Source organism: Sander lucioperca, chromosome 6, assembly GCF_008315115.2.
Source record: "Sander lucioperca isolate FBNREF2018 chromosome 6, SLUC_FBN_1.2, whole genome shotgun sequence".
Taxonomy (NCBI): Eukaryota; Metazoa; Chordata; class Actinopteri; order Perciformes; family Percidae; genus Sander; species Sander lucioperca.
Window position 1 is genome coordinate 35147014 of NC_050178.1, and position 11706 is coordinate 35158719.

An 11706-nucleotide genomic window follows, 5' to 3' on the forward strand; every position below is an offset into this window, starting at 1 on the left:
ATCTATCAATGTGAGGTACTGGAGGTTACAGTGAATTATGTTCAAGAGCTTTCAAGCATTTGCGTATGTGCATTACCTGTTTCTGGTTGTTTAGGTGCATCTCGCGGTCGGCCACCTCCCTCCTCAGCCTGTCCACTTCCTGGCTCAGCTGCAACTGGTCCTCCCTCTCATCTGACGCTTCATCAAGCTGCTTGGACAGGTAGAAGTTCTGGCGGTTCAACTCAGCATTCTCCTGACTCAGCTGCGTAAGCTGCTCCTCCAGATCAGTGATCACCTGAGGCAACACAAACAACTAGAGGTGTTAGTCTTGCTTATGGAGGTGAACAGATATTTTTAGGTTCTGGCCACAAAAGCCAGGAGAAAAGAATCACTGAAGTAATAGCACAGCTGGGCTACTAATAAATTTACATCTTTACAATACCGTAATGAAGCAATGTGTACACTGATGGTGAAGTTACTTACAAAATCCCACTAGTAAGAGACTTGTGTTGGCCATGTAGGAATTAGGTAAAGGATGCTTTATTAAGTGAGTCAAAAATCAAATAAGATCTCTTAGATGTTTTATTTGAAAGCTGAAGGAGGTGAGTTGTTGAACATTTTACATTAATGTTACCCATCTACTTGTTATTCATGTCAATCATTTAGTTACAGTAAATATGTAAAAAGTACTGTATGGACTCAAGTGTTTGGGCAAAGTTGGAAAATGCCCAATGAAAGCAAAACGTGATTCAGTAGACTACATTGCTACATTAGAATGAAGGTTTAAAGTTGAACATGAATCACCATATATTTAGATAAAAGAATATACTTTAGAAAATTGTTCTGCTACTGCTAAAAGCAGAGACAAAAGGCTGTGGCAGCACTTACTGAGCAGCTGTCTCTCAAGGCATCAAACTTGCGCTGAATTTCATCTCTGTGATTCTGTGGGAAACAAGAGCAAATGACTGCTACATAAAATGGTGAAGAATGATGTATTGCTGACCGCATTATTTAAAATAGACTGAAAACGTAACATGATCTTTCCTTCGGACTGCGTGCATAACATAGATTGCCTACATCTGAATTATTTTTGTGTATATGTAATTATATGTTTTGTATATGCACCTGTATTTCTATGACGTGACTCTGATTGCACACATATGGGCTTGCATGTGCTTGTCTTACCCTGAGGGCAGTGATCTCCTCTTCAGCCTCAGCGGTGGTCTCCTCCAGCTCAGTCTTTGCTTGCTGCAGCTGGCTCTCCAGGGCAAGACGTGCAGCCTGAAGGCTGCTAATCTGGGACTCGCGCTCCTGCAAGGAGAGGGTCAACTCTGACACCTGTCTCTTGATCTCCAGCTTCTCTTCTTCATGTTCTAGGCCCATCTACGAGGAAACAGGACTAGGGTGAATGCAGTGTATATCACAGGGTAAATCAGACACAAAATAGATGGCATTTGCATATAATTTTCAGCATTTGTTAACCTGCTCAGTGTAGTAGCTCAGATTGTACAGTAGGTGTTTTTGGACATCAGGTCAATTCAGAAATTGGAGGGAATCTAAAAACCATTTGACCCACATTTGTCTGTTGTGCTGACATTTTTGGTATTGTTGATATGAATTTGAAATTTGCCGTTTCTTATATAACTACAGAACTAGACAACCTGAGGCATCCATAGATAGCAACCAATGTCATGCTATATTGTCACTACAAGGCTAATGTCCAAGAGTTTTTTTAAATAGTCCGTGTTGGTATTAGGATGGGTGGGTGGGTGGTAGTGGTGGTGCTGGAGTGGGTGTGGATGAGGTGCCACATGTGGAATATTTTGTCCCCCTGTCCAAAATTCCTAATGGCTGGCCTGCCTTTGTTTCCAGTACATGTAGGAACTTTTTTAATGCCATCATGAATTATTCACTAATTAAAAGAACAAAGTAATGAAACAAAGCTGAAAAAGTATAGTATATATTTTCTGACATAAAGCAAGCTGAATGGGCAGTATGAGCAGAAAGAGAATACTTAAGAGGATGTCAGGGGGGGCTTAAGTTCAACTCTCAGATATAGAAATGTAGATGCAAACTCTACGATTAAGAACAAAACACAGAGACAGCCCAGCCTAGAAATCTAAAAGTGCATGGTGAAAAATAAGACCTCTAGTAATTAGATTTAAAATGTCAAACTGGTTAAGATTTTTTTTTAATTATTTTAAAAGCTTCTTAAAAGAATGTCGGCCCATTCTGTGCTGGTAAAGAGTCATAAAACAAAATCAAGTTGAGACACACAAGGATGCATTTATCTTCTTCATAGGTTTCTGACTATTACAGTGATGAAAAGGGTGGATTTAATCTCAAAGTACATCTTTGTGTGTGAGAGAGGACTGTGTGTGTGTGTGTGTGTGTGTGTGTGTGTGTGTGTAGAAAGAACAGCAATTAGTGCCAATCTGTGTTTCACATCTCAGTGGGGAAAAGTGTGTGGAGGTAGAGTTATGACATCTAGTCAGCAGGTTGTCCGCCACTAACATCGGCAGACAGCACACCAGGGGGTGAGAGCTTTCAAACAGGAGAAAGGGGGCCTTGTTGTTCTCAATTACGTCAAAACTTATTTTTATAGAATAGGTTCGCATCGGCTGCACATACAGCTAATGGATTTTGCGGTGCATTTCTCAGAGTGGTGGAGAAACATTATGTACTTTTAAAACTCCTAACTAACTAGTTTAATACATTATAATTCACAGACGAGTTTCAAACATCCATAGGCAATAAAAACTACACTTTTCTTCTTTAACGCATCAACGTGAGACTTCATAGAATTTTGTAGAAAAGTTATAAAGCTTTCACAGGGAGGTCAGACCGCAGATCAGAGCTTATAGACAAATAGCATCTTGCTCAAGGATACGTCTGTAGGGTGAATGCTTGACAACATGGGAACTAACAAACTAGTCATTGGCCATGCTACTATGTCCTGCTTTATTTTTATATGGTTAAACATATTCTCACCTGTTGTAATGCAACTATATTGTTCCAGAGATAACACATGAAGGAGGACGGCTGCACTGGACCAGCAGATACCGCTTGTGTACAGGCCCAATGGCAATTTTGTAGAGGTGCCATTATCGACATACAGTATTTAATTAGCTGTTTATCTGAAAGGGATCTGAGCTCGCTAGCTGATCAGCTGCCTTAATCCCTTTTGTGGATTGTTATAATGTAAGGCTACACTGTGTGCTAGTTAAAGTTAATTACTTAATCTTGAGCTAACAGATTTTGCCTCGTATCTCTGCTTCCTGTTGCCTTACCTCCCGCAGCCTGCTCTCCAGCTCCAGCAGCCGGGTCCTCTTGGTCTGCTCCTGCTGACTCATCTTCTCCAGGTGCTCTTCCAGTTTGGCATTTTGGGACTCTAGCTTGCCTGCCTGAGACTCCAAATAGAACTTTTGTTGCCGAAGCTCTGAGATCATCTCCTCCTGGGCTTTCCTGACAAAAATATACACAAACAGATGACTATTACATTGCCTGTTTAGAAGCCAACATCTTTCAAAAACAGTTTCCTAGCATTTATTTAACATATAAAAAGATTTAGATTAGAAGTTTAAGTGGCATTACTAATGCGAGCCAAACATTTAGAACAAGTCTCTTTATGTATTGAGTTAATTCAGTAAACAACATTTTATAAATTCAGGTGGGGACATTTACGTTTTAAGTTATGATTAGTTGAAGCTGCATTTTCTGTATTTAAACCTGTGATAAATTATTGTTTTGGCCACTTGGGGACAGCAGACACAAGTTGTGAATACAACAGTGACATATCATTACCTTTCAAGTTGATATGGCGAACGTGTTAGCAAACAGTCGTTATTTAGACAACCAGCAGTTACAGAGCAACATTATCATAATTTTTTGGTTTCTGATTTCCTGATGAGTGTGAGTTTAACATTCACGCTCTTTCACAATTCTGTGGGAAATATGTAACTCTTTAGCTGTTAAAAGCTCCACTATACTCACCAGGCTGTCGCTAACTGTGTCTGTCTGTTTGGTGTACAGTTGTTTTTTAAAACTTGTTCCGCTGAAACCGGCTATCTACTGTGCCTGGAAACGACGCTATGAGAGCGGTGAGAGTAAATCAAAATAGTAAAGTCGCAGCCAGACAGCTAAATAAATGAGCTCAAACTCACTATAAATCTCTGTGAAGCCGAGAGGAGCTGCAGATTCAGAGGACAATTCTTTTTCCATAAACGTACATTTATGCACATTTTGAAGTATGGCATTAGAAAAGCTGAATGGAGGCCGGAGGAGACAGAACCATTGTGGGTGGGGGCACTGATGAATAGCACAGTATGGGCAGAAGGTCTAGTTAACTCACATATTCTTCTGGGTGTAGATGCTGCTATTAGCGGCCAGCTTGTTAGCCTCTGACAGCTCAGCGATGCGCTGCTCTAGGTTCTTCATCTTGGAATCCATAGCATTAATGGTCTGTAAGAAGAAGGAGACACAATAACATGGTGGAAATCCCATTCCATTAAAAAGGGCTAAAATGCAAGAACATATTCCCTTTTAAATTAAGCCAAATCCTACTAAGATTAATGGTACACAAACATTTCAGCAGCACTATTTTTATAGGAAACAGATTTTTGTACTGCAGTGAAATCCTATTAGAGTCCATTAAGGTGTTGCCTGGATCTTCTCCTGTCAACGTCAGATGACTGCCTCTAAAAGCTTCTTACTGCCTCAATTCTACCACATTAACCAGATTAGGACTTGAGCCCAGGCTTTATAGTGCAACATAAAGTATACTACAATTTAATCCAACTGTACACTCCAGTACATTTGAACCACTATAATAAATTACTGTGTAAAGAAAGAAAACACATTAATAGTCTAGTTTTGAAATTCTCAAAACAAATTCAGCGGATAATAAAAAATTGTATGTACGAGCAACTTTAACCCATTGAGATTTATACAGTACATTGGACTTGCATAATATAATTAAGAGGGAAAAAATTGACAAAGCCGCTGGTCCTTCGCGTCAAAAGGAGCCAGTTGAGGTGGTTCGGGCATCTGGTAAGGATGCCTCCTGGGCACCTCCCTAGGGAGGTGTTCCAGGCACGTCCAGCTGGGAGGAGGCCTCGGGGAAGACCCAGGACTAGGTGGAGGGATTATATCTCCAACCTGGCCTGGGAACGCCTCGGGATCCCCCAGTCGGAGCTGGTTAACGTGGCTCGGGAAAGGGAAGTTTGGGGTCCCCTGCTGGAGCTGCTACCCCCGCTACCCGAGACCGGATAAGCGGACGAAGATGGATGGATGGAAAATTGACAATTATATACATTGCTGCTGTTTCTACTGTTGATAAAAGAACCACTAAAATAAGCTATGGTATTAGACAGTGTCAATATACAATACTTTAAATTCCGTAATGTTTTTAATCCCATTTTAGTAGAACATTTACTAGCAAATGCCAGAGTGGATATCTTTTTTTTTTTAAAGCCTGGTGTGTTTCCTTACTGCTTTCTGTTCACTTATAAGTTTGCAGTTCTCCCTCGACTCCTCCTCCTGCTGGGCCTTTCTGGCCTCGAGGCTCTCCTTGTCAGCCAGGTCCACCTTCATCTGGTTCACCAGAACCTTAATCAAACACATCCAGCATATATTACATTTGTCACATTTAGGTTAAAGTCTGTAATTTCCTATGTGATAAAGCAATCATAAACAAAAACACATGGTCACCTCAGTGTTAAACAACTCTGACTTATATAACACCACAACAGTGATTTAGAATGGCAGGACTGACAAGGGTCTATTATTATTACTAGTATTACTATATATATTTACTGTGTGTGTGTGTGTGTGTGTGTGTGTGTGTGTGTGTGTGTGTGTGTGTGTGTGTGTGTGCATTCTCAGACATATACAATGTTCAGTAGCCTGGACAACATAAGGCTGGCCAACCTTGATCTTGTCTTCATAAAGCTTCTCCTTTTGAACCAGTTGGGTTTCCATCCTCTGGGCTGTCGACTGGGCATCCCTCAGGTTCTCCTCCAGTTCCTGGAGGGAGTAGCATTATAAATATAACTGGACACATCTAACACGATAACCATATATCCAAAATAGACTACATATTTCTCACAGTAATGTAGTATAGCTTTCTTTGTATCTTACATACAAACACACAAACAATCACAGTGATGATAAATGTAGCGTAAAACCTTGGATTTACAAAACAAAACAGCACATTCTACTAAAAAACAAAACAAAAAAAACAGAGTGAAATTATGTAACAATTCTACTCTAACATCAAATACATTAAAATCAAAAGAAATGAAGAAACTTGCATCGAAAAGCTGGAAATCCATAAGTCGGCTGGAGCGGTGCCTGCTCATGCTGACACCGGTAAAATCGTGTGTATGTTAAACTCTATGTATGTAATGACACCGGTAGACAAGTAGCCACTTGTGAGGGCTCAGCTGGCAAAGAGCTCTTCAAACAGAAATGTGTGTAGTGCGTACATTTGTGTGCCAAGATAACTGATGAGGAATAGACTGGGAGAGGGCAGGATGAATGGGAGGGGAGGAATTAGGAGTAGAATGGGTCAGAGTATTAGCAAGTCTTATCTGTAGTTCTCTCACCAGGATCTTTTCAGCCATCTGCTGGATCTGCTGGGATTTGGTCTGAATGTCATCTTTCAGCTTATTCTCCCGCCGCTCAACCATTTCCAGCCTCTTTACCTGGTTCTCCAGGGTCTTCCTGCCCTCCTGCTTACACACCAAAAAGAATAACATAAAGCTAGCCACACAGATACCTTCTCAAGAGCGACTTGTGCTGCAGGTGAATCAATTACAGGAAAAAGTATTTAACAAACCAGTATTATTTAACAAATGTACATGATTCAGGATTGTGGGTTTACTTTGGTACCTCTGTCTCTCTCAGGCGGCGTTTTAAAGTGTCACTGGAGTCGGTTTTTCCTCGCAGGCGCTCCAGGTCTCGCTCCAGCCGCTCCTTGGCCTGCCGGACATTCTGCAGCAGCTCAGTGGCTTCTGTGCTCGCTTTCACTGCCTGGGGGAGGTCAGGAGGTCAAACGCTGTTAGAGGATCCCAAGACAAACCTCTTCATATGCTTGGGCAATTCCTACCCACTAACACATTGAAAAAAAAGCTACTCAAGGGAATAACAGAGAACTACAGGCTGCAGAAATGGAGAGATAACAAGTTAAAAGGATTTATTCACTTTGTTTAAAGAACAAATCATTTTAAAATAATCTTGCTGAGAATAAAATACCTAAATAATATTATTTTTCTCTTATTACATAATGACAGTAACCAAGACAACAATGAATCTACCTTGGACAGTTTGTCCTGGAGCTCCTGGATTTTCACCTGCTGCTCAGAATTGGTCTGAAAAAAACAAAGTACAGAAAACTCAGTCAATACACTTTATGGTAACTATGGCTCTAAGCATGTAGATCAATCTGGCAAGTCTGATTTGTTACCTTCTCTAGTTTGGAGAGAAGCTCCTCCACGTCAGCTTTGCCCTGCTCTTTAGCCTGGAAAATAATTGGCATATAGTGGAGACCAATAATCAATGGTACAATTCATCCAATTTCTTGTGGTTGCAATAGCAAAAGGGCTTGCACAGCAGCCCAGGAAACAGTTTCCCCATAAACTTCCTCTAGTTCCTCCTGAAGGATCCCCGAATGCATCCCTGGGGCTTCCAAACCCTGATGTGACCCAACCATTTCAACTAAGGCCGTTTGCAATGCCTTTTACAAAAACATGTTTGGTATTGAGTGCATTAGTCTGTCGGACTAACAGGATTTCAATTTTATATTCAATAATACTGGATTGATAGCATCAAGACACTACAAAAGCAAACCAAAGAGGAAAGGACAGTATGATACGTATATAGGCTTTGCAGATTGTGTGCTTGGCTCCTAAGCTATGATTTCAGCAGTTCGCCTAGACATGGCAGTCATTCATGTAAAAATACATGGTAAATTAGTTTAAAACTTTCAAGCTTTTATTACGTATTTCCCCATTGCAGTAGAATATATTGTAGTATAATGTAGATTAAAGTATGGCCCTTATTTATATTTTCATATAGAATACATTGCCATTTTATCTAACTGTTTTTTATGTTTGTAGATAATGTGGTGTCTTAAATAGTAATGCTGTGATGCTGTATGAAGAGGAATCCGCCGACACTGTTCTTGATTATAAAAAGGTTTATTACATCAAAGATTACAGCATCCATTTACAGACTCCATGGAAGGTCTGGAGAACACACCGCCAATATGCATTCTAATTCTACCTTTACATTTCACAGCTTATATGGGATAGCTTAGGTAACATGTTAGATAACCTATGGAACAGTCAAGTTGACATAGCATAGGTTAGTGTCCTCTTCAGGGGCTTCCTATAGTTCGTTAACTCCTCAGCATCCAATCCGAGACCTGTCTTTTAAACATCCCATCGAAATCACGCCACTAAGAGGTTAATTATTACTCCCTATACTGCCATAATGAACGTTCTTATTTTGACTCAGCACATTTGAGCTTTATGCAGACATTAAACCTATAAGTCCATCAGACACTACAATAACATAATGTTACAGCTGTTCTAAGCTTATAGTAGAGTCTGAGAAACAAAGAAAATAATGTGTACTTCAGATTATTTCAATGATTTGAGTACTGTTTGTGAGCCATGGTCCGTGGCACCGGGAGCCCTGACAGGTTTCCTTGTCATTATCTATTCTGTAGAAGCAGAGTGGGGATTTGTGGTGGAAAACCTTGGTATAGGACTATGCTGTTAATATGAATGTTCTTTAATCACCCATCCTTTGTGGGAACTGTTGGACCCCGATTATTGTTTAAGTGATAGAGTGCATATAAGTCTCACACTCAAGTGTTTTCCAGAGCTCACGTAAAAATGCAAGAACAGGATATCAAACTGGAACATAACAACTAAAAGGTCAAAGTGATCTGAAAACCAAACCAAACCAAAAACATTATGGGCCCTATTTTAACAATCTAAGCACACGGCATGAAGCGCGTGGCACAGATGCATTTAGGGCGTGTATCAATCCACTTTTGCTAGTTTAACGGCAGAAAAAAGGGTCCATGCGCCAGGCGCATGGTTCAAAAGGGTTGTACTTAGCGTCTTAATTAATCATGTGTTTTTTGGGCGTAACATGCAACAAACCAATCAAAGTGTCATCTCCCATTCCCTTTAAAAGCCTTGGCGCATTGCTATTATGATGGTGGATTTGTTAAGCAGGAAGGAGAAGAATTTTTCAGGAGAAGAAACTGATCTGCTCGTGTGTGAAGTGGAAGTGCGCGAGCAGATCATATCATGATACTATTTCACATTGTAATATTTAAAAAAAAAAATTGTGTAACAAGCATAGTGTGTGCCCGCTGTGCACAAGCCTAGGCGCATTACTAATGCGCTGTTAAAATAACAATGAAATGCTGCGTTATTGACTTTAGACCAGGTTTGGTCAATGGCGCGATCACTTTCCGCTGCCTCAAGATAGCAATACGCCAAGAATGCACCTGTACACACCTCCCTGTAAGACCAGCACGCCCATGGGCGCACATGCATTTGCCAATTAAACGATGTGGGCACTGGACGGGAAATTGACTGCGTCGGTCTTAAACTAGCAAAGACACTTGCGTCGGGCTTTGCGCTGCACCCTATATGTCCAAGAACCGTCTTCCAAAGAATTGTGTCGAAGTAACAAGGGGGGTACATGTCTATTGATGGGGGCTATCTTCAGGAGGGTGGGAAAGAAGAAGATGTGTTTTAATAATCTTCAGTTTATAATATTATGTATCTGCATTCAAAGTTCAGTTGCTATGCAGACTAGCTCAGGTCTTTGTTTATGAAATAAAGATCTTTTTTTTAAAGATTATTTTCTGGGGGCTTTTCCCTTTATTTATACAGTGACAGTGGATAGACATGAAAGGGGGAGAGAGAGATGGGGGACGACACGCAGCAAAGGGCAGCAGGTCGGATTCGAACCCGCGCCGCTGCAGGACTCAGCCAACATGGGGCGAACACTCTTACTGGGTGAGCTAGAGGTCGCCCCTGAAATAAAGATCTTTATAATTGCACCACCTCTGCGTCCTGATTGTCCGCATCTGAAAGCTTTTAACAAGTATTGGCACAACATAATTTGTACTTCCAAGGTGCATGGAGAGGGAAAAGAAGTCTAAAGAGGTCAAAACGCCAGCAACACTTGTAGTATATGGAACAACTTTACTGTAAGACCGACGCTTTTCAGCTTGTGGCCTTCATCAGGGTCATCAGGTTTCCTTGTCATTATCTATTCTGGCAATATTTTGCTAGGATCAACGGTAAGACAACCAGCAATGCTATGTTTCAGGGACAAAAAGTGAATCCTCCACCTGTGACGCATATTTGCATTACATGACCTATAAGCATCTTTGGTGCAAACATACCTTCTGTATTCTCTGCTGGTATTCCACAGCTTTCCTTTTGAGTTCCTCACTTGTTTGCCTGGAGTCTCTAAGTTCGGATTCGTAGAGGTCGCTGCGGCGTCGGGCTGCTGACAGGTCCTCCTCCAGCTGCCTGATGGTGACCTGCATCTCCTCCAGCTGGGCATGGTACTCCTAAGTCCATAGACCGCAAACAGTGGTCATCAATGTGGAAAAAAACACTGCCCTCCAGACACTTATTGTATATTTCTGAACATGTTAGGTGAAGTTTCATCAAGTTTAGTCAAGTTCACCACCACTATTAACATCTTACAGTATATCCCTTATATAGCACTTTATATCCCTTATACAACACAATTTTGTGCATTGAACTGGACTGCTGAGTGCATTTGTGACACCCCTTTAATTTATATTGTGAAACCTGCTCAAGGACTTCAGGCTATGATCACACCCATGCTGTGCAAGCTGGAGACAAGTCACTGTTGTCATCCAAGTAAAACATTTTTCAAAAACGTACAGTGGTGCTCATAAGTTTATGAACCCATGCTAAAGTTGACTAAAAAGAGGAATAAAAAAATCATCTTTTGGAAATTGATCTTAATGCCTTAATTAAAAAAATGAGGAAAAATCCAACCTTTAAGGACACCAATTTTCTTTGTGAATGAATAATGTATCGTAAATAAATAAATGTTCTTCCTTAAAATACAGGGGGCATAAGTAAGTACACCCCTATGTTAAATTCCCATAGAGACAGGCAGGAAGGAAAGACAACTGCTTAAGTTAACAAAAATCTTTTCTAAGACATGTTGTACTGATGTTGGTAAACTCTTCACTCTTTGATTATCCCATCATGTGCACCAAGATTTTTAACCTATGAACAAATGGAAACAAAACTGCAGTTAGACGCTAATATTTTTAAGCACTGGCCCCACGGGCCACCAAGCCTCTAAATTTGGTGGCCAAAGTACCTTCATTTTTGGTGGCCCAAATGTAAACTTATAAAAACAATACAGTAAAGGAAATTTAACGCAACAAAACACAGCCTTCCTTAACTGTGACACTTCAATTAATGAAAACACATTAACAAAATGAAAATATATGACTTATTTAAATTGAAAACTTAAGTTATTTGTAAACATTTGGTATATGCTCTCAGTCCCTTAGTTCAGTCTTTTTTTAGCGTCTGGTGGCCAGGTTGGCTCACTGGGTAGAGCAGGCGCACATATACTGAGAGGTTTATGCCTCGACGCAGAGGTCCAGGGTTCGAGTCCGACCTGTGACGATTTCCTGCTTTC

General features: G+C 40.7%; 1 protein-coding gene across 9 annotated transcripts in view; it reads right to left on the reverse strand.

The window, feature by feature from the left end:
- cita (citron rho-interacting serine/threonine kinase a) overlaps positions 1–11706 on the reverse strand; it is a 44231-nt gene that overhangs the window by 15748 nt on the left and 16777 nt on the right. For 6 of the 9 annotated variants that reach the window (XM_031276897.2, XM_031276885.2, XM_031276894.2 and 3 more), the window contains exons 14-25: positions 10415–10585; positions 7445–7498; positions 7296–7349; positions 6871–7011; positions 6585–6713; positions 5908–6003; positions 5470–5586; positions 4331–4440; positions 3270–3444; positions 1165–1362; positions 868–921; positions 77–274 (exon numbers count right to left, since the gene is read on the reverse strand). In XM_031276897.2, the coding sequence (XP_031132757.1) occupies positions 77–274; positions 868–921; positions 1165–1362; positions 3270–3444; positions 4331–4440; positions 5470–5586; positions 5908–6003; positions 6585–6713; positions 6871–7011; positions 7296–7349; positions 7445–7498; positions 10415–10585 (1497 nt within the window). The remainder of the gene's footprint in view (positions 1–76; positions 275–867; positions 922–1164; positions 1363–3269; positions 3445–4330; positions 4441–5469; positions 5587–5907; positions 6004–6584; positions 6714–6870; positions 7012–7295; positions 7350–7444; positions 7499–10414; positions 10586–11706) is intronic. The other 3 variants (XM_031276905.2, XM_031276915.2, XM_031276878.2) reach the window with 1 other exon arrangement.